The 22,851-nt window shown below is 45.7% G+C and overlaps 1 protein-coding gene across 3 annotated transcripts in view; it reads left to right on the top strand.

Annotated features, from left to right (window-relative positions):
* Nucleotides 1-230: 230 nt before the first annotated feature.
* ETV6 (ETS variant transcription factor 6) overlaps nt 231-22,851 on the top strand; it is a 221,109-nt gene continuing 198,488 nt past the window's right edge. For all 3 annotated transcript variants that reach the window (XM_063075648.1, XM_063075647.1, XM_063075650.1), the window contains exon 1: nt 231-390. In XM_063075648.1, the coding sequence (XP_062931718.1) occupies nt 358-390 (33 nt within the window). In that variant the 5' untranslated portion in view covers nt 231-357. The remainder of the gene's footprint in view (nt 391-22,851) is intronic.

Genomic DNA, 22,851 nt, shown 5'->3' with positions numbered 1-22,851 from the left:
CGAGAGAGCGAGGGAGAGCGGCGGGAGGGCGGGGGGCGGGGGCGCCGCCGCGGGTGGGAGGAGAGACCGGGAGGCCGGCCGGCTGCGCCCCGGGTCGCCGCGCCGCGACGCGACCTGCAGACCCCGCCGCGGCGCTCGGCCCGGCTCCCACGCCCCCGCGCCCCGCGCACCCAACTCCGCCGGCCGCCCCGCCCAGCCCCGCGCGCTCGCAGACCCCCGGGGCGGCTGCCGGGAGAGATGCTGGAAGAAACTTCTTAAATGACCGCGTCCGGCTGGCCGTGGAGCGTTTCTGGGCTGGGGAGAGGAGAGGAAAGTGGAAAAACCCTGAGAACTTCCTGATCTCCGTCGCCGTGAGACATGTCTGAGACTCCTGCTCAGTGCAGCATCAAGGTAAAAATCTTCTCCCCCCCCCCCACTCCGTGGTCGAAAACCTTGAGCTGCAGCGGCCGGGGCAGTGGTGCTGGGCTCTTCCGAGTGGGCTGTTGCAGTCGCTCTGCTCGCAGTCAATTATTTGGGGCGCGAGGGAAGGAGATGCAGCTCGCGGCGGCTGTACCCTTTAGCGTAACCTTGCTACTCCCCCCCGCCGAGCCCCTGTCGGCTCCTCGGCCCCCACCCCACCCCCTTTCTTTTTGACAATGAAATGCCCGTCACAATTGGTCGGGAGGAACCCGGGTAGTCTCCGGGACTGTAAAACACCCCCGTAATTAGTGCGCTTTAAAAAAAAAGCCTGCTCCCTATTCCTACACCCAACATGTGACCGAAATGTAACTTTTGTTCCCGAGGGGTGGTCTCCTTAAAAAAAAAGTTCTTCAGCCCCCAGTGGGGAATGGAATGATTTTTTTTTCTTTCCTTTTCTTTCTTTCTTTCTTTTTTTTTTTTTTTTTTTGGAGGACTCCCTGGGTCTGATCTGATCAGACAGGATTTTTTCCCCTCCTCCGATTGTAATTGCAAGCGCTGTCGGAGAGACAGTCCTGGTGTCAGCTTTTCCTGGGCATTGCACAATGAATTTTTTTAAACCAAGGTGAATAAAGTTGCTGAATAGTTATTTTACTCCGATGCGTATGAAAGTTGAGTAATCCCAAAGTAGAAAACTCTCGTGATGCAGGGAGAGAAAGAACTAAGTGACCAGGCAGAATGACCTCTGTTTGACAGTGCGGGGAGGATATGTAAAAGCAGAAATCTCCCAGCTTTCTGTTTTGCAGTGCTGTACGTTGCAGGATAGTGGATGTTTGCAAACATAGTACTTGGCTTCTAAGTAGTTGTATGTCTGCGTTTATCTATATATCTGTAAAGACTGTGGTGCTGCGGTTTGTTGCTTCTAAAAAGTTGTTGTAAAGTTTGCCACCATTGGGAGGCAGGATGATTTGTCCACCTCCCCCAGTTATTTTTTCCGTCGCTGCATTTGTTGTACACTTTGGACATTTCACAGTTCCATCAGTACTCAGGTGGAAAGCCTTCTCCTGTGAGAGGCTGAAGCGGCTGAGGTTTGTTGTTTGGGGTTGGCCTGTTTAATGTGTGTTTACTGAATGGAACTGCAGAAACAATGGACAAATAACCTGTTTTCTTCGTCTGTGAGGAGTTAGAAAAACCTTTCCTGTTTTAACACTGCTTTGCAATTAGGATCTGTTTAGGGGAAAGGCAGTATTTTATTCCACTTACTAGGTTTTCATAATTAGAGTCAGATTTTAGTCTCTTTATCAGGAAAGATTTTCATGGGTTTGAGGTAAGGCTAATGTGGACTCAGTAGGTGGGTTGGGTTTCTTTGTTTTTGCCTCACAAAAATGCCCAATGGAACTTCTGAGCTCTGTGTTTGTACATCTGGGGGTGGCAATATGTCTGTGGATGTGGAAGAGATGTCACACTGAAGAACCTAGGGTACTTTGATACTTCAAAACCAATTTCTGTTGTGGTATAAATTAGATTCTGCGTCGAGTTCAGGGAAATCTTGTGGTATAGATAATCTAATTTATTTGACACTTCATAACACAAACAGAGGTAACTATATAATAGGGTATTAAATCAGTAAATTGTATTTAGCTCAGTGGCAGTAAACCTGACATCAGGAAAATCTGGACAAACTACGGGGCAGTAATTTTGGGTGAAAACAACAAAAAGCAATCCTTTCTGTGACTTTTCTTGATACGTTTTCTGAGGAGACTGCACCCCCACTGTTCTGATGGGCTTATGGTCGTGTGCTGGAGACAGAAGTGCTTCATTGTGCTTTAGTGGAAAAAGTACAGCAGTCCCTATCCTTACACATGTGTACAGAACCAATCCCAAACCCGAACAAAACCCTTTCTTACATGTGACATAAAAATTGTGCCTGTCATTTGCATACGATTTTTTTTTTCCTTATTGCTTAGACTCACTTCTTTTTGGGCGCCTCTTTTCACTACAGTGTATTTCTATGTAATTAAAATAGATTTAATGTTCTTTACCAGGAATGAAAGTATCACTTTTATTTTGGATCCTTCTTAATGGAACCAGTATGTGAATATTGCTAATATTGTGTATGTGTTGAGGTGCACATATGTGGAGTATCTTTCCATGGAGTTTAATTCACAATGTTCCCATAAGGGCTGGAGATCAAGGACCGGGAATATTCCAGGTCATCTGAAAATGTTCTGGTGATGTGTGTTTCATTTAGTCCTTGGGATGTGGTACAGTGACTGCATAATAAAAAATGTTTGCTGGTAGCCCACAAGCATGTTGCTTATAGAGCGGCTGCTTCTAGAGTCCAGCGAATGACAAACTTTTCTGTGGAGTGGAGAATGAATGTCAGAGGCTTTCAAGGATGAGCCGATGAATCTGATGTACCAAAGACCCGTGACACAGAAGGCTCTCTGCATGGGAGAGATCGCTCTCGCCCCCCTCTGACCTCCTGAAACCTTCCTCACTTGCTCTGGTTGCTTACTTAGGAGCAGCTGGTCAGCAGGCAGTACATTCCTCAGCAGCTGGTGAGATGGAGTGTGGAGGAGCCTGACCAGAGGCATCCGCAGAGGGAAGTACTTTGTTTACTTCTGAGCAGTGTCTGTTCTGCTAGAAAAGAGTATGTCCGATGTGGGTGGAGTTTCCAAGGTGAAAGTTTCTGAATTGGTCGATCAGTGACACCTTTGTAAAGATTGCTTAAGTGGTGGCGGTTGACAGTGAGTGCCTGAGAAGAGCTTTTTATATTTCTTTTGTGTTCTTTAAGCATCTTCCCATCACCTAGACATGTTAATATTAGGCACACACTTGTTACAACAGAAGGGAGATTGACTAGCCCGAGGTCACTGAAACTATCACTGAGTCCCACTGTTTTCTGTGCACTGGGCTGCCCCCTCGTGGGTCGTGACACTCTCCTCATGGGAGTTTAAATGCTTCCATTCTTGACCATTTGGGGTTGTTTAAGTGTAAGGACAGGATTGGCTCCCTTGACAAAAAGTCAAATGTTTTTCTCAGAGGATTGTGTGGCTGACTGCTGGTCACAGGAAGGAGGAAGAGGCCGTCTTTTCTATCATCAGCCTTCACCTTCAAGTCACCTGTTCAGTTTTAAGTTCAGCCAAGTTGCAGCGGAAAGTGGTTATGGCCCAGCAGACACGGTCCTTCCTCAGGCTTGGCGCAGCGCTTTGGTCGGCCAGCGCTATCCAGAATACAAAAACTAGTTGCATAATGTCCCTGGACCCTCTTCTCCATCTTCCGTATCAGTCTGCTTTTGTAGCAGAATGAAATCTCTTTTTTTATTTTGCCACTAACTGGGAGACTCTAGATTTCTCCTACTGGACTCTGAGCTCCTTGGATTTAATGATGATTATCTTGGTGCCCTAGTACCTAGCTTGGCAGCTGCCACAAAAATGTTTCTCAGTAGTGTTTGCTGATTTGACGTAAGGGATGGGAGGAGGCCAGTGCCCTGTCCTCTGTCTGTCCGTGTGTAATCTCTGGGTGACTTAACACCTTCTTCCACTGGCTTGTAGGACACATTTACTAGGGCCACCCTACTACCTCAGAGAAGGTTAGAGCACTCTCTGGGTATCTGTCCAAAATTTGTTTTTAATAGAATTTTGGTATAAAAATAATATTTTATTGTTTTGATAAAATGCTTAAAAACTGCTTTTGTGTCTAAATAAGCAAATAAATGAAAAAAGGAATTGATTGAAAGATACAACAAAGGGCCTTGAGGAGTCACTTTAAAAGGTTCAGATTAGCAGGTTTCCCAGTTTCTCCCCGTTTCTCTGACAGTAGAATCAGGGAACTTTTAGGCATTGAGTTTAGAGCCCTTAGAGACCACCTGGGCCAGCCCCCTATTTCTGTAGAGAGGAGAGATCCAGAGAGTGAAGTGGATGGCTTCAGCCCACTGGTGACTGAGCTGGGTCTGGAGCCACATAGGCCTACCGATGCTCAGGCCACTGCGCCACATTCTCTGGGTTCATGGTGCGTCCCTCGAAGAGGCCAGGGAAATTCGATACAATGGGCTTCACTCTCTCTGGCACTTCCTAGCTTGCTCCATTTTAATCACAAGCCAGCTGGTCTGAGGGCACGGAGGTATATGTGCCAAAGAAGATGGTGTGTGGGGGGAGCATCGGGCCACGAGGGTCTCGTCAGGTGTGAGAAGAGGAAGTGGTAGGAGGTAGGGGATGAGGGACAAGAGCTCATGGACTTGTATTTGCGCTGCTATTTGCAGCAATCTTTTTTTACAGTGCGTGAGGACCTGGTAGTTCTGCTTTGGGCTGAAGACACTGGAATCTGCTGTCAGGCCCCCTCTGAGGAATCCTGGAGTGGATCATAGGCGCTTTCATCCAGGGTCAGCCAAAACTATTTATACCTTAATTTATGTGTAGTAAGCTTTGTGTTTCAAACAATAAAAGCTAAAAACGTGGCAGCTGGTCCTAGAGAAGTGGCTTTGGAAAGCATACTCCTTAGGATACTGCTTTGGTGTGGCTCTCCCATCTGGGTGAATCAGTGTCAAATGAGCCCCCTAGGCTGTGGGGTATACAAATGACATATATCTCTTTGCAAATGCGACTTTAGAAAAAGCTCTGGAGCTGGTTTCAGGCAGAGTGCATCACTGCCTCTGTATTTGTTAGACATGTGTAGGAACCAACCTCTGGGTGTGTTTTTTGAATAGAATGAATGTGAGTTTACTCAGGGTTCCCACGCCAGATAGGGCCCGGCTGAAAGACTGTTCACTGCCAAACCTGGTATTTGGGGAGAGAAAGACTAGACTAAATTAGTGAGAAGTTAGCATTATAGCCTATTAAAAACAAACACATTTTTATTGATTTTCTGAACCTACAAGGAAGCAGACCAATAAAGCGCTGGGTTCCGGGGCGTCTCAGGCTGAGCCTCAGTGACTAGGCAGAAATGACTTGTGTCGCACGCCGTCCGCGGGTGAGGTGAGCGAGTGCTGTTGTGTGCTGGAAGTCGTTCCTTAGTGTCCAAATAGCACCACAAGTGTAGTATTTGCTTTGTTCATTTGATTAATAATCCTTTCTTCTTAGATAGTGAAAACATACAGTTCAGCGTGGTCTTTGTCCAGATGATCTGCAGTTCTCAGACCGTGGGCAGAGGCATTACCCCTGCTAAGTGTGGCCTCCTCCGGGAGTCCTATGCAAAGCTGTGGAACACTTGGTTTTGGGAACTTTATAAATTCCACGTAATTAAAAGTGTTTGCTGTTTTAGTGGTCCTCCTCCTACAACAACGGGAACAAGCTTACGACCGTGTAATGATTGACTGTTTGTGAGGCGCTTCTCCCTTCCTGTCATCAGCACCGTCATTTATTGACTACTCCTGCGTGCCGGTCCTTGTGCTCAGTGTGTCACGTACTTATCTCATTGACTCTTCGCAACTCTCTCTGGGATGCAGATTTTCTCCCCATTTTACAAATGAGGAAACTGAAGGCCAGAGAGCTTAAGTGATGTATTGGCCCAAGATCTCCCAGCTGTAAGCGGCAAGGTGAGGGCCAGAATCTATATCATGGGACTACAATCCAAAGTATTTTCCATGACTGTATTCCAAAGTACAGCCATTTGGGAAGAAAATTAGGAAACGGAGTGCTGGGGACTGGTGGATCATTCTGGAAGCTGGAATAGAGCCGGCAGAGGTGCTTGCGGAGGCCCTGAATTTCCTATGCTCTCTGGTCTCCTCTGAAGGTGGGGTATTCCCAGCCATCCCACGGGCAGTGGGGACAGATGGTCACACTGAGCCACCCACCTTGTAGTGAACATCCAAGTCCTCCATTTTTACACCAATCCCTGATGTTCTGTACTGATATTTTGTCTTTCAGTAGGTTTCATTTGGGGCACTTCATTTCTTCTCACAAACTTTCGTTTCCTTCTCTGCTTTTTCGCCTACTTATTTCCCCCGGTGCCTGATTACTCCTTCCTTAAGAGGTTGAAAGTTGGATGGGCACAAACACCTTCTTTGCCTGCATCACTCCCCAATCAGTCTCTTCTTCTTGCACAACTTTTTTATTCCTTTAAAGCCTTTTATGCAGTTCATGAACACAGTGTTTTCGGGGGTTTTTTTGTTTTTGTTTTTGTTTTTTTCTTAAAACATCCCTTGTGGACATCCCTAATACTGTATGATTTTTAGGAATCTATTTGAAGTCTTTTCAGATATTTCCTGATTTCCCCCACTACCAAAGGAATAATCTTTTTTCTTCTCCTTTTTCGTGATGGCCTGACCATAAAGGCCTTGTTCTAATTTACTCAAGTAAAGAGAGAATTTTGGCCACCAGACTTCATAAATTTCTGAATTTGAAGTGCTTTAGTGAAGGGAGTTATTAGAGAACATGTAGGGAAGGAAGCAAAGGGAGAGAGAGAGAGATGTGTTTTGGAGGTAATGTGATGGGATTTAGAAATTTCTCATGAATAATCCAAATTTCTTATGAAACAGATGAGAAAACTGTGGCATTTAAATGGCTTGCCTGAGATCACAGTGCTAATTGTGGCCAAGCCAGAGTCAGAATCAGGTGTTCTATCCGAGGTCTGTGTTCCTCTAACACCGTGGCAGAGGAAAAAAATGATACAAAACAGAATTCAGAAAGCATAGTTTCCTTGTTATGGCTCATATGTTGTGTTTAAACCCCTTTGTATGACGCCACACAGTGACCGATGATATTAATGTTCATAATTATGACTTCCAATTTAAAGACAGAGTTTAAATTATGGAGATTTAAATCACTCTTTAAAGAGTGAGGAAAGAATGCAATGTATTTTGGAAAGATATTCCACAAAAATGGCTGGCATAAAAATAACGTTAAGTTTTAAAAGGCTAATAAGCTTCAGTTATCTGGATGAATGATTTATGAAAAATACTTCCCCATGAAGACAGAAAAGAGCTAGCCAGTCCGTCTGTACCCTCATGAGGCCTTCTGTATTCCTTGGGGGTATTTTCCCTTTGTCTGTGGGAATCAGATGTATGGAAAGCAACCTCTTTTTCTGAATGAACCAAAAAAAGGTGAGTGCCCTCGGTAAGTGTGCTCAATGGTGTAAGTGTTGCTACAGTGTAGTTCTAATTACCACTGCTTTAGGTTTTTATTTGAATTTTATTCTGTGTTATGTTGTTCTTTGGTTTTCATCTGTAAAGTGAACTTCCCTTAAGGGGATTGTAAGTTGCCAAGAAGAGGGCTCCACCTCATTGCCGTACTGTGGAGTAGTGCTCCTGGGGGAAGAGCACAGACTCTGGAGTAGACAGACCCGTGAACCTGGTTCTTGAACTTGAACTCATTCAGGTTACTTAATCATGAAACTGTTCACTCATCTGAAGTAGTAATAAAGATACGAGTCTCCTGGGGTTGTTGGGATATGTCAGTTACACTGTTAAAAAAGTTAATTCTTCTCACCCTATATATATTTTCCTCAACATGTGGATCTAGAAAGGGCTAGAGATTTTTCTAGTCCTGTGCCTTTATTATACATTGAAGAATATAGAGGCCAGAGATGTTAGCAGTCTTGCTCAAGCTCACGTGGCTGGTTGGTATTTCTACCTGAGCTAAAATCTAGGCTTCCCAAGTCGGCTGATTCCCAGCACAGTGCTCTTAGCACTATCCCATTGAGTTTTACATAGGGTTGGGGTCCCTCAGTCTGTGCTCAGAAAAGCTCTTATTTTAACTTTAATTGAATACAAGCCTCAACAACAGGAGAGATGAACCAATGGCTATTACATGATAATAGCAAATGCTTTTTACATCCTACAGCAGTGTTTTGAGGGAATAGCTAGTATTGTTCTGAATAAGTTTGCAGAGATGAAAGAAAAGGAAAAAACCCAAGCTGGAAGTGCTGGACTGGGACTCTAACTAGCATTATTACTCAGCACTCAAGTATTCGAACCTATTCAGGGATCTGCTTGTTCATACAGTTGCTTATTCTTTGCGACGGGGTGAAACTTGGAAGAGAGCATCAGTTCTCTCGTCTGCTTTTGTTTAACAGGCAATTCCATGTCTGTCTGACCACAGAGCACACACTGTTTGCTGTGGGCTGGTGAATCTCCAGTTTCAAGATGGCCCTTAGTGGAAGTTTAATACAGAAAGGTTTGAAAAAGCCAAATTTGTTACTTTGGGTCACGAGGGACCCTTAGTTTTTAGTAGATGTCAGGGGACTGAAGTATCTCTTTTTAGCACCTGTCTTCATCTTGCTGTGGACTTAAAATCTGATCCCAAACCTTCCTTTGTATGTACATGTTAAGTGGCTGGAACGTGACCCTGTTGGAGGACAGCGGAGGGAATGTTTGCTGCCTCTGCTTTCCACCTTATGAAATAGGGGTGGGCACCTGCAGACTGTTGAAGAAAGAACTTGGGTTTGGAGAAAAACCGATCCTCCTCACTGCCCCTGGAAACTGCAAGTGGAAGTTTGTGATTCTCTCCTCAGCGGCCTGTGCCCTGTCCGGTGGGTTGTGACAGGCCAGGTAGCTTTATCTTTCTTGAGACTTATCTGTAGAATGAGGTCAGCGATCCCTGCCTCTCACGTCCCTGCCATGCGAGGAAGCAGTAACCAACCGTGAGTTGTTGACTCTAACTGGCATTTCCTGGAAGAAATGAGCTACAGATAGAAATCAGTCTTGTAATTAAAAAAATCAAACTCCAGAAAACAGCCTGTTTGTGTCTGAAGTTACCCATTTCCTCAAACACTTCCCCTTGTTCCCTAGTGACAGTGTGAGTCGGGGTGTGGCAGCTGAAGCTCTGGCACTACTGAGAGAGAAGGGAGTAGGGAGGGTCCGGGTCAGTCCACCTCACCGCAGGTGTGGCGGGGACAGTGCTGCTCTCTAAGGAAGAGTCAAGGTCAAGAGACAGTTGACAGTAGTACTGTCTCAAGCCTAAGAATTAACACTCGGCCAAGTAGATCCACCCTGAGGTGGGCAAGAGGAAATGTAATAGAGACCTTATATAAAGGTAGGTGGGAGTTCTCCAAGCTCTTTTCCTAACTGCTTTGAGGAGCTCAGACTAGGGAAGGAAAATTCTCTCAACACTAGTTCCTTCATTATTTACTGTTATTTCTAGACCATTTGTCTTTCCTAGACTATCTTTGACCATCAGATTAGACTCCTGCCAGAGCAAATCACACTGTAGTGTTTCTGGACTTACCCTTATGGTCCAGCTAATTATTTTCATGTGCTGATTTATGATCACAGGCCAGTCACCCAAAGGGACAGAGGTGAGTTCTCTTTCCTTTGGGCCTCTTTGTGTATACGTGCCCAAGTCCCAGCCACAGGGTTGGTTGGCACACCTAGTTTTGGGACAATGGAAAGTCTGAAAGATTGGACCCCGTGTGCATTTTGTAGCTGCTGTGTCCTCCTTTTCACTTGAGATCTGGGAGATTTTAAAAAATCTGGGCCATGAGTTCACTTGACTGGTGCTTTGTGCTAGTGAGACCCAAGATTTTCCTGACTAAGGGTCCTGAGTGATACTAATAGCCAGTGATGGGTGGGGACAGTAGGTCAGAGGTCACTCTCACTGTGCACATTTTGATCTGGTCTTTATTCAAAGTGTGATGAACCTGGTGGGAGAGTTGTCATTTTGGGGATGAAATCTGAGTAGCATAGGTTCCCCAGTCTGGGTAAGTCTTTTCTCCCCGACTTTGAGACCTGAAAGACCTGATTTGGTTGACTACACCTCAAATCCCCTGGAAAGCTGCCAGCTCCATATTTGACTTTGTGCCACTTAGTCCTTGCCTTAGTCTGCTGACTCTGATACTTTAGGGTGAGGTGGAAGGAGAGACCATACCAGTGGGAAAGGTAAGAGTTTTTCCTTACAGAACCAGAGAGACAAAGGCTCACTGTCTGAATTTTATAATTTTGGACCTGCTTTTTTTTCCCCCCTCCTCTCTGAGGCTCTGTGCTATTGGCAGGGCTGTGAGTTAGGAGGTGAGGTTGTACTTCTCTGCAGGCAGAAGTCAGCTGTAGGTCAGACACAGCTTTGGAACACGATGGAATCCAGGGGGAATGTTGGCGAGCACAGGAAGGCAGGAGTGATGATCCTCTAATCTTTTTCAGCATGCTGTAAGGGTATCTTTAACTTGCACCCAGCAGGCAGGGAAATGGGCAAAGAGACCTAAGTGTTAGGTCATATCTCAAGTAGGGTACCTATTAGCATATCCATCTTGCATGTTCCCATCCTTCCTGGCACCTTGTCTTTTCTAAGCTACCTACCCTTAGGAAATGAACAAAGGAGCCACTGACATAGACAGCAGCATCTTTATTTATTACTATCTGGGTGCAAGGCAGTGTGCTCTACTGGGAGATATGAGGGACAAGGCCTCGGGGTAAAAAGAAACCCTTAAAAATACAAGAAGAAAGAGAGGTAGAGAGCCCCGCAGACCCCACTGAAAAGCCTTGTTATTTCAACAAAGGGGGAAGAGGTGGGCCCAGTGGCAGGAGTCACAGTGAACGTTAGCCAGCTCTTCTGAGAATTTGTCTGTCTTGAAAAACTTGGTAAAATGGCCAAACGGAGCTTCCTTAAAGTAGGGGAATGCCTGTGTGTGCTTTTGTGGTTAGCCGTCATGCTGAGCAGTCTGGTTCAAGGGAAAGATGGTCTGTGTCCATTTTCATTTCAGCTGTGGTCTTTGAAGATTTATCATGGAGGAGATGTGGGTGGATGAGAATATAGTCCTCTTGCCACTTGTTGGTTTATATCTAGGTTACAGGTAAATGTGAGTTCACTACATAGCCTATTTCTTATTTGGGTGTACTTTAGGACTTACCCGCACAGTCTAGTTTGGACAAACCCAGTTACCCTACATCTTTGCATGGGTTGTGGGCTGCCAGGCAAAATGCCAAGTGGATCATTGGAAAGAAATCATTTGACAGCTCTGGTGTCCAAATTGGTGTCTGATTCTTCTTAGAGTCTTATTGGGAGTTTCTTCCCTTAATCTTTTTGGGACCTCAAGTTGGATCTGTGCTGACGAGGTTCCACTTCTTTGGGGCAGTTGGGATGCACACTGGGCAGGGGAGGCGAGTGTTAGTCCAGCTGGCTGCTCGCTGGGCCCTTGACCATGCTTAGCACTTCAGGGGTTTCTGTTATACCATTTGCCAGAAGGGACATCTCTCAGATGGTCCTAGTGTCCCCAGGGCACAAATGTGAGGCTTTGGGGGAAAATTCACAGTTGCAGGCTCACTCTTTGTCTGCATTTGTGTGCATTAGTGGCTTCGTAACTGAAGCACATCGAAAGATTTCTCCACATTCCAAAGCCTAGAGAGTAGCTTCTTTGGGTCAGGGAATGGTTCCTAGGTAAAGCTATTGAAGGCTCAAGCTTAAGAACCAACACTGAGGTTAGAATTAGCATGTTCTAGGGAGAACAGAAAGAGGGTAGCTGACAATGCCTTTCTGCGCTATTTTTAGCTCTAGTCCAGGACTATATGGTGTGGCTTGTGTTTTCTTGGGCATCATTCTGCTTTTATTCCAAGGGTTTGTTCTCATGACTTTCTTTGCATATATGCACATGTATTGCGTGTTCATAGGATCATAAGTTACACAAATTGTGGTACGATCTGTTTTCTAGCATATAGAGGAAAAGATTACACAAAACCCAGCCTTGTTGTGGCAAAGAACCTTACATATAGATGTGAAATATGTCTCCTTGGAGGGTTGGCTTTGTGATGGGCTATAAAGGGATTGTTAAACAGCGGTGTGAGGGGCTGTTAACAAGCTGTTTCTAAAAGCATCTCCCTGGTCTGGTCTGAAAAGGTAATGTGTACATATTGCAGCTATGAAATAATGTGCCTGTGGTGTGTATTTGTTGGTAGATTTTGTGCGCGCGTGTGTCTTCAGTGATGAATGAACGGAAAAGATAACTTAAGATATTGTTTATTTGCTTCTCTGTTATTGTCTGCATTCTAAACTGGGCAATGTTTTGGTTTGTTTTTTAGGCGGGCTTACATGAAGAGGCATTTGGTCAGCCACAGGGTATGAATCAAGCAAACTTCAAAAAGCTTCAGTATGTTTATGATAATACCCTAAATATATAATAGCTGCTTTAGGGATTTATGCCTTTGGATACTTAGATGAATAGGTAAATCACCTCCCCATCTGCAAACTGCCATTTGGGTTCCCAAGTTCAGCAAAGCAGGGGTCCTATGATGTGTCGATCCTTACTGGAACTTCTTTCCACATTCAGATGACATAGCTGAAAACTGGTGCGTGCCCGTTTCTGCTGCTGTTTGGTTTTTAATGGAAGAGAGCTCTTTCTTGTTACTAGGATGTCGTGCCTCTACTGTGTTAGCAGCTGCTGTGTTAAAAAACAGGTGCCTCTTATAATCCTCTGACTGGATCAGTTTGCTAGCCTGGCAAGGCCTTATTAGTATTGTTTTTATTTATTTATTTTTGTCCCACATAAGTCAGATACTGCCAAGAGATGTTGGCGAGCAGGATTAATGGGAGAGGAGATGGTAGCTTTTCTTGGTGGGTTTCTGTTACAAATCTAAGAGTCTCTATCATAAAGATACGGCTAAGTAAGTAAAACTGCTCAGGATACAAGTCACAGGGGACAATCACCAAAAGGATAGCAAATGAATGGTTCTGCCACGTCACCTCTCTGTCATTCTTCAAAGGCCAACTTGAAGCCAACGCTGCCACAAAAAGCCATCCAGGACTAAGGGTAGTGAGCGATGACCCCTCTCAGGTCTATGCACACTAAGAGACCTGTCCACTGTCGCTTCCAAAGGCTCCTGGGTCCGAAGCTTAGGGAGGGCAGATGTGCTGTCATTTCTGGTGCAGTGACCACACCTCCTATCTCTCACGCTTACCCTTCTCCACCCTGGCTGTCACAGTCTTCCTTCTGGCCCCAGGCCTTTCAGTTGTCTCCTATCCGATCTTCCTGCCTCCACTCCTGTCCCCTCTGATCCAACCTGGAATAGTTTTTTGCAAATAACAATTTCATCATGTCACTCTCCTTCTCATACTGCAGTTCAGCATGGAACCCAGCTCTTCCTCATGACATGCAGGACCTCAACATCTACCTTTCTAATATCATCTCCAACCTCACCTTCCGCATTATGTTCCAACCAATAAATACCTGCTCTTGTCCCAGGCTGCATAATGAACTTTTGTGCCTGGAATCTTCCCCCGATCCTCTTTCTGCCTAGCAGCCAACTTGTCATTTGAAGCCCATGTCTTAATCCTTCCCTGTGGCTGCCAGGCACAGTGTTCCCTCAGCTGAGTGACCAGGCCTCTGCTGTTGGCCATGATCTGGGTACAGTTCAATTGTTTACCTCACTAGAGTGAAAGCCCACTGAGGGCAGGAGTCTGATGGATTCATTTTTATATTTCTCGCATCCAGCCCAACACCTGGCACAGAGGAGGGCTGATGCATATTAGTTGAATAGAATATTTTTGATCAGCAAGTATTTATTAAGCTTCTGTTACGGGCTTAGTGGATGCTAGGCTCTGTGACTCATAAGATAAAGACCTTGCACAGTTGAAATCCTGAGCAAATACCCCTTGAGGGTAGAGGAAGGAAGAAAGGTAGAGACCTGCTGAAGCTGTCAGGACCACATGGCAGGGCAAACACATTGCTATCTCCAATATCTATGGTGCACCTATGAGGCTTAAGTGCTGAGCAGACACGTACACACAAAGCACCCATCATGCCTTCCCCTCTCGTTGCTCACCTTCAGAGAAGAACAGAGACAGCTGGAGAAGAAGCTTGAGAACCTTTGGGCTGGATGTGCTGGAAGCAGCATGGGCAGCCCACAGTAAATGAACCTCTTCACTGTCCTCCTCTTGCTTGGCACATCTCAGGATGCCTCCTGGGTCAGGGAGAGAGCCAGTGGCTATTGGTTACAGCCGAGTGTAGTCTTGCCACCGCTGGCTGGGACACTCTGGGAAGCAGCACCTGTCACCACCGCATGGGGCTGAGGTTGTTGTCCCCCCAAATCCCCTAATTGCTGGTTGGCATAGATAACCTGACAGCACAGCACAGTGTTCAGAGTCCTCTACGAAGTCTGCAGTTGCCTTTGCAAGTAAAGGGGGCATCCAGATCTTTTGTTGGGTCAGTTCTTTTCCACCTTCTTCTCTAGATCTCATGTTCTACACTTATCTGAGTGGAAGATGTTTTTGGAGATCTTATATTAGTGCTAATATGTTGCCCGGGAGGACTAAACCAGTGGGAATGTTCACAGGAGAGAAAAATGACTCAAAGTCATGTCTTAAGGATGGTATGACATTTCTGTTTACAGTGGCTAGCTCAGTGGTATTTGTTTAAAGACAGGACTGGTAGGAGAGTGTGTTAAGGTCATGAATCTGAGAGGTGTGATCTGATAAGTGTGAAATGGGCTAATCGGGAGAAGTCAGGTATGTCCAGATACAAGCAGACACCCCTGGGTCTTCTTCCAAGCAAGCCCAAATGGCTCATTTTCTCCTTATTCCTGTTGCCATTGACATACAGCTGGGATTCGGAACATTAGGGTAAGTGAAAAGTTTCAACTTCCTGAACCCAACCAGACCCCAGCAAGAGTCTTTTACACTTCCCCCAAAACTGTCACGAGTTTTTCTGACCACCTGCCAGGGCCTCTCTTTTCCCGACCCACACTGCGGCTGCCTGCCAGCCTGCTGGCCTTCACCTCATCTTGGCTGCAGGTGGGCCGGTCTCCACGCTGCTCCTCTTGGCCTCTGTCCTCACAGGGAGTCCAAGGGCTGTCTTGCTCAGATAGGCTCTAAGAGGGCGTCGTTACCGGGGTGCTGGTCTAGGCCACTGGGGGAGCAGAAGGGCATAGGTCTGTGTGTAAATTGGAAAATACACACTTAGGAAGCTGCTAAGGTAGGGAGTGGCCACGAAAGGTGTGCTCTGTCATGAACACTCAACTTATACACTTCGTGCTTGGACAACGTGCTGCTGTCAAGTTTCCTCCCACAGTTACTACCAAAACTCTTGCTCAACATCTTCATGGCCCAGCTGTTGATATAGAGGCCATTTCCTTCCCCCTCCACTTTCTCTCCCTTCCAGCCTTACCAGACCCAGTGGTTAGCTTACTGTTCTGGGAACACGGAGACCTCGGGCTCCTCATAATTAGTATATCACCATCTAATCGTGAGATGGTCTCCCATTTAGTTCTGTGGCAAATTACCATTTTAGCTCTAGCAACCTACCTAGGAATAAACTTGAACCACTGTGATTCTAGGGCTGTCAGTAATTGTTTTCACTTGAAGTTGCTTAAAAATTGACCTGCCTTGGAGCAAATTTTAGGACTTTTCATGAGATCTTGCAGTGTAAATCAGAGTGGGATAACAAGCGCCTTGTGCAGCTGGAAGGGCACGCTCTTGTCCCCCCATCCCAGCAAAAGTTAACATGTTTTCCAGACCCTAAATTGTGATGTGTGATTTGCTCAAGAACTTCTCACTGTTTTTATTTATGTGGCCAGCCTTACAAAAGGGTACACTGTTATATTTTAGCAAATTACTCTGTTTTTCATTTAAACATTATTAAGTGTACATATCTGTGGGGTACAGTGTTGAATATCAATACCCGTGTGCAGTGTGTACAAATCATGATAGTTATTAATATATTCAACAGGACACAATGTCATCATTTTTTGTGGCCCGTTACCAATTTCTTGCTAACTCCCGTCCCCCCACCCCCTTTCCACCTCTGGTGGCCTCAGTTCTGTCCTCTCCTTTTGAAAGTTCAGTGAAATATTGTGACTGTTGTTTCTTTCTTTCTTTCTTTCTTTCTCTTTCTTTATTTTTTAGCTAAAATCACAGGAGATCAGGGCTGTTGAGAAATAGCCTCACTTCCAACCAGTCTTCCATGTAGCAAATGTGACGCTCAGTTACCAAAGACACTAGCCATGCCAAGGGTCTTTTCTGAACTTCCTCCATTTTTATGATCCCTGGCTGGTATTGAGAGGGATAGTTTGTGTGTTTGTCTTTCTTCTGGATGAAAGTTGCAAGGACACTTAAGCCTTATGCTTCAGGGCAGAGTCTGATCACAAGCTGAGATCAGGAAGAAATTTTCCCCCTGTGGTATCACATTGCACAATTGCCCAGCCAGGTGTGCTACCTCTGCTAAACAAACACACACATGGCACACGCCTCCTTACTGGCCACCTTCAGAGCAGGATGTTGGACTTCATGGGCCTGCAGCCCAATGCATTTGCCAAGTCCCTGCACCCTAAGATGGAAGGCGGCTGCCTGGTGTGCGCCTGCACTTGGCTGTCCTCCAGGTGTGCTGTCCCGAGCTCAGGGCTGTGTCGTCAGATCCCAGTGACTCTTTGCAACTCTCACTTTGTGGGAGATTTAAAATTGGGCCTAAATATATATACACTCACACGCACATGCACACATATCTTTTCAAAGTTTCTATTAAATTCGCTTCCCCCTTCCTGGGCTTTGCTTTGATCCCTACACCACATCAAACTGTTATGTATTCCCAGAACATCAAAATACTGTTCACAAATAATAGTGGATTCTTTAACCATAAGGCCTGCAGTTGCCAATCTCAAGCTTGTGTTATAAGTGACTTCAAAGTCTTACCCAAAAGAAGCTGAGAGGAGAGGGGAGGGATGGGGACAGACTTTCTTTTTTTCTTTCTTTTCTTTCTTTCATTCTCTCTCTCTTTTCTGTATTTAAGAAGCAAAACTGCATTTCTTTCTTTCTCTCTCTCTTTCCTTCCTTCCTCCCTCCCTCCCTTTCTTTTTTTTCTTCCTTCCTTCTCCCCTTCTCCCCTTTCCCTCTTCTCTCCCCTAGGCCTTGCAGTGCTGCGTCCTGTGCAGTGGGATAATCAGAAGCCGTCTGGGCATCTGTGTCTCCTCCGGGCATCTCTGTCTCCTCCGGGCATCTCTGTCTCCTCTGGGCATCTCTGTCTCCTCTGGGCATCTCTGTCTCCTCCGGGCATCTGTGTCTCCTCCGGGCATCTGTGTCTCCTCCGGGCATCTCTGTCTCCTCCGGGCATCTCTGTCTCCTCCGGGCATCTGTGTCTCCTCCGGGCATCTGTGTCTCCTCCGGGCATCTCTGTCTCCTCCGGGCATCTCTGTCTCCTCCGGGCATCTGTGTCTCCTCCGGGCATCTGTGTCTCCTCCGGGCATCTGTGTCTCCTCCGGGCATCTCTGTCTCCTCCGGGCATCTCTGTCTCCTCCGGGCATCTGTGTCTCCTCCGGGCATCTGTGTCTCCTCCGGGCATCTGTGTCTCCTCCGGGCATCTCTGTCTCCTCCGGGCATCTCTGTCTCCTCCGGGCATCTGTGTCTCCTCCGGGCATCTGTGTCTCCTCCGGGCATCTCTGTCTCCTCCGGGCATCTCTGTCTCCTCCGGGCATCTCTGTCTCCTCCGGGCATCTCTGTCTCCTCCGGGCATCTGTGTCTCCTCCGGGCATCTCTGTCTCCTCCGGGCATCTCTGTCTCCTCCGGGCATCTGTGTCTCCTCCGGGCATCTCTGTCTCCTCCGGGCATCTCTGTCTCCTCCGGGCATCTCTGTCTCCGTGGTGCCCAGCTTCCTCCTGCCTCTGGGATCAGCTTCCTCAGCGTCCCCATTCACTTCCTGCCTCTCCTGGTCTCCTCCTCACCTTCCTCCAGCCCTTCTCTTCCCTTCACCTTGGAAAAGGCATTTTGGGAGCTGCCTTTCATATTCCAGTCATACGTGAACCATCTTCTTCTTTGTCAATATAAAATAATTTTGTTTTCCCTTTACTTCATCGTGCATTCATTCATATTCCCCAAGTAGAGACCAGCGTCCTCCGGCGCAGGAGCGTGTGTGGCCTGGGGAGACTTGGAGGCTGCGGTGCTGAGCGGGCTGGTCAGGAGAGGCCGCTGCCCGGCTGGAGGGGTCTCCGCCCGGCCGCCCTCCTGTCCCGGATCTTCTCCCCTCCCCGATCTTCTCCCCGCCCCGTCGTCTTGTCCTTCACTCTGCTTTTCATGATTCTACCCTGATCATGTTCCTTCCTGGAATTGCTGTTAGTACTTAATTGTTCGCCTTGGTTTCTTTATTTTGTAGGTCGTTCTTTTCTTTTTCCCTTTAAGTTTTTCTTGTTTTGGGGGGATACGCTGATAATCCTGTTAATTCGAGATATCAGTTTTCATTACCTAAATTTGCTAAATGAACGTACTAGTCAGCATTTGGTATCAAGCATGCCTTTCAGAAATAAGGGAAGAAAAGTAGATTTTTGGCAGCTTTTGGTATCACAATAATTCCAAGTTTATAATAATCGAGAAATAGCTCATGTGATTCTTATAGAGTAAAAGCTTAAAAGTTACTCTTTTCTTTGTAATTCACATGGGTCTCAGTCAGTGTGGGTAAAAAACCCAGTTTACGTGCACTGACTTTTCAAATAGTGGCTTTAGAAACTAATTATTGCTGTAATTTCAACAACTAATAATTAATTTCTGGATGTTAAAAGTGTTAATGTTGATGATACATTACTGTGTGGTGTTGGCCTATTGGGAATTATAATGTTCTCATTTTATAGCAGAGTTTACAATGTGTGCTGTGCTGTATTTAAGAAGCAGAACTGCGTTTCTTTAAATAGGTTTTCCTATTCCGACTTTTACCGAGGTTGCCATATTCTCTGACCCTCTATGACTCCTCAGTTGTAAAGTTTTTCACTGTATACAGGGTTAGTGACATCCTCTTGACAACGCATCCTGTTCTGGGAATAGATGGAAGGGGTTGAGGAATGCTGTTTGAGTCATACCCCCATAGAGGAACATCGTTTTAAGAATGAAGCAGAGAAGTTGGCACTCTTCTAAAAATAATGGGGAGAAGATTTAGGGAGGGGGCTTCTGGGATCCATTTTAAGACCAGGACAGACATGCGTACTAATTCCTTCTTTGTAAATGAGAAGTAGCCTTAAATAGCTTTAATGTGATAGGTGAGTAAGTGAAATATTATGCCACCTAAAGCATGACATTTCTGTAAGTACTACCCTTTGAAACTTGCCTTGCAGGGTTTTTTAAATGTTCTTTTCTGGATTCTAATAATTTGTAATAAAAGAGCCACTCACATTTTATTAAAATCATGCACATTTTTCAGAGAGGGATAGGAGAATGAGTGGGGATCGTGGGTGGTTCTTGCATTTCCTTATCTCTCTTGCTATCTTAAGTGAAGGGAATAACCAGAACCTTAAAGTTTATTGTGGCTTCCTCTTTCCCAGTACAGGGACACCTGACCCCCCACCTTCCCCACAGCTCATATCCCAGTGGTTCCTGAAAAGGGGTGGGAAGAGAGAGCTGTTGATTTTTTTTGTAACTCAGTTTTCACCTCCATAGCAATTCCAAAACAATGAGGACTCACAAATCAGACTTGGGAGTCCAGTAGTGTTTTATTTGTAGGGGTAGGAAGTTGGGGTTGCAGCTCAAAACTGCTGCTGGAGTACTTAGGTCTGGGGTCTTTTTGAGAGAGGCCCAAGGTGGCAGGCTGATTTCTTCTACATCCTTCATTCAGCTTCAGGTTTGCTGTGCAGTGCTTTGGGTCTCCTGTCCCAATAATAAAGGATCGTAGCAAGTAGTATTATGACATCTATCCAATCAGTTTCGACTGGTGAAGCACTTGTAATTCAGAAGATCGTCATTAGAATAACAAAATTTTGACATTTAGGGCTACAGTTTTGAGGAATTTCAGACGAAGGCCGAAACAGCTCTATTCCATGACCTCCCAGGGTCTCATGGCTTGTCTTTCCCTGTTGGCACTAGAACCCAGATCTTCTGACTCCCGCCAGCTTATTGATTCTTGACTCAGCAGTTAGTTTTATTTTAGGCTATATTTTCAACATAACAGATCAGTTCAAGTTAAATCAGTCTAATTAGTGAAAACAAAAATCCACCAGGTGAACTGAGTGAACATATCTACTTTTCAATTGGGTGGTTTTTGACCGTGTAAAGAAAACCACAAATCAGAAGGTCTGGCACGTTTCATGTTTGGATCTGATTTTTTTTAAAACTAAAAATGAATTAAGGATGATGGAGTAGGATATGGACTGTATACATAACACTGCATCTACTCTCCTGCCTTGTCCCCTGCACTCCTATGGACATTTCTGAGCTCAATTTAAGGTGAGAGGTGAGCTTTTACACCCTGACTACCATGTTCCTTCTGTTGAAAAATGTGATTATGAGGAGGTTTTTTTGTTTTTGTTTTTTGGGTTTTTTTTTTTCATTTTACAGTGTACTCCAACTATGGGAGGGAACCAACTCCCAATCCAAGCCAAATCGCCTCCGAGATCCTATTAAACAGAAAATGCCCTGAACACCAGTATATGAAAATGCTTTTCTAGGATGAGCTCAAAGCATTTCATCCTCCGAATAAAATCTATCTGCTCGCACTTAGATTGTTCAAAGGCAGATGGTAGGCAATTGAAACAGAGAGGCAAGCTGGCAAAAGGAAAAATAAAACCACATATATCTGTACATGAAGGTGATCTACGCTCTTGCCAAACCCCCTCCTAACTTCGTTAATGCAACAACGTAGCAATTAAGTAACATGGGAACTCAGACTCATATGGCTAATACAATTGTCCTCCGCTAATGGGGTGAAACAAAGCTCGCATATAATATACAGTGCTATTCACCAAAATGCAGAGCTAAAAGAGAATTTGAGATAATCAGAGGTATAGCCCATAAACCATGCTATACCCATAGCAGATGGTCACCTTATTGAAATCTCGCTGACCCCAGCCCCATGTTAACAGCAGGGTCACTGCTATGAAATGTTTGCTATTACGGAGTTGCCAAGTGTTAAGAAAAGAGACCACTCAGCAATATGGCGCTTCGAATTGGAAGTAAAATGCCCTCAGGGGAAGGGGAGGACAGTGGTGAGCAGAATGGTTCAGAGTATTGGAATAGTCCAGAGCAGTCACTCAGTGGGAAACCCTGAATCAGCCAGGAGTGAAAGTGACAGGCGTCCTCCTGCTGTGGGAAGGCTGTGCGGTGGAGAACACCTCTGTGTTCCTTCAGCCTTTTCACTGACTGCAGGACTTTCCAGGCTCTGAAATCCAGCACTTCTCACTAACCTTGAACTTGAACATGCAGTGGCAGAAGGGAAAGGGAGAGTGTGTCCTGCCAGAGCTGGGTGTCTGTGCCGCTGCCCCCGTGGTGGGCCATTTGTGGCTCCGATGGTGCCAGGCTGTAGTGTTCCCAGGGTGTGGGCATGAGGGTGTTGATCCAGACTGCGGAAGGGGCAGCTTTCTGAGCAGGTGGGAATGGTGAGTGAGGAGGGGATTTGGTGGGGCAGGATGTGAGACGGGTTTACTCTGCTGGGAAACAATCTGGGGATGTCCGTGAGGAAGAAAATGTAGATGACTGCTGAGAGTGGGCTGATGTGGGAGGGAAGAGCTCATGCTGCAAACCAGAATAAAAGAAAGGATATCTTAGTGTCAAAAGGAAATCACTGTTAGAAAATTAAACCTGCTGCTGCCCAAGTAGCTGAGGGAGACCGTATGTGAAAAGGCAGTACATTCAGATTTAACCTTGAACTTCTTAGTCACACAAAGTTCAAATGTGAAGTGTCTGGGGAATAGAGATTCGAGGAAAAGTATACTGGATGAACGAATGCAGTCCTTCAGAAATCAATATTTTTTCCTCCCAGGCCCTCCAAATTTTGTAGTTGTCATAGTCCCAAATATATCAGTTTATTTCTTACGTGAGAGGGCCAGTCTCATTGTATTGCTATATTCCATTTTCAACTGTTTTCTTGCCTAATGGTCCTGTATTTGATCTTGGCCAGATATTGCCAGAGACTATTGTTAGAATGATCCTTTTCCTCTCCTCCAGCCCAGCCAGACTGTGTCCCATGGTCTCCAAACTGAGATTTGGCAGTGATTCACGGTTGCTGTGAGTGGAGTTCAGTAATAAAGCTCAGGAATGGAATGGCCGGATGAAGAAATTTGTTTGAAGCAGGTGTAGTTTTGCTTCCTCTGCCAATGCAAATCTATGCCAGAGAATTTTTCTTTACTCAGGAAGAATGGCCCCCTTACCACCTTTCTCTAAATGGTACAAACAGTAATGCGTATTTGACACGTCTGTTGGCTCTTTCCTTGGGGACCACCCCGGCAAACACAATGCACGGAATCCAGCAGACAATAAAGCGCGGTGTGCTCGCGTGGCCAGACCGTTAGCTTCCTTCCTTTTTCGCCTGGATTTTTGGGAAGTCCTTGCTTGTTAGTTCCATAGGCCATGGGACATAGCAATATAAAATGCCAGAGGATGTTCAAATGGGTGTGTGGAGGAAAAGGGAAAGCAGGAATTCTGGGCCAGGGAGCAGATGGCCGGCTGATGACCTAGGAAGGGAGGCTCAGGCTTTTAAAGGTAAAACATAGTAATTTTTCTTTTATGTGACGTTTCCATTGAAAACACAGCTTCAAGTTGGGGAATTCCAAAAGTGGCCATAGAGTGCCTGCCCTCTAGTGCTTACCGTCTGAAGAGGAGACCATGTTTTTGATGAAAGGAAGATGTGCAGAAA

Source organism: Cynocephalus volans, chromosome 12 (assembly GCF_027409185.1).
Source record: "Cynocephalus volans isolate mCynVol1 chromosome 12, mCynVol1.pri, whole genome shotgun sequence".
Classification (NCBI taxonomy): Eukaryota; Metazoa; Chordata; class Mammalia; order Dermoptera; family Cynocephalidae; genus Cynocephalus; species Cynocephalus volans.
The sequence above is the reverse complement of the archived record's forward strand: the minus strand, read 5'-3'. Positions and strand labels throughout refer to the sequence as shown.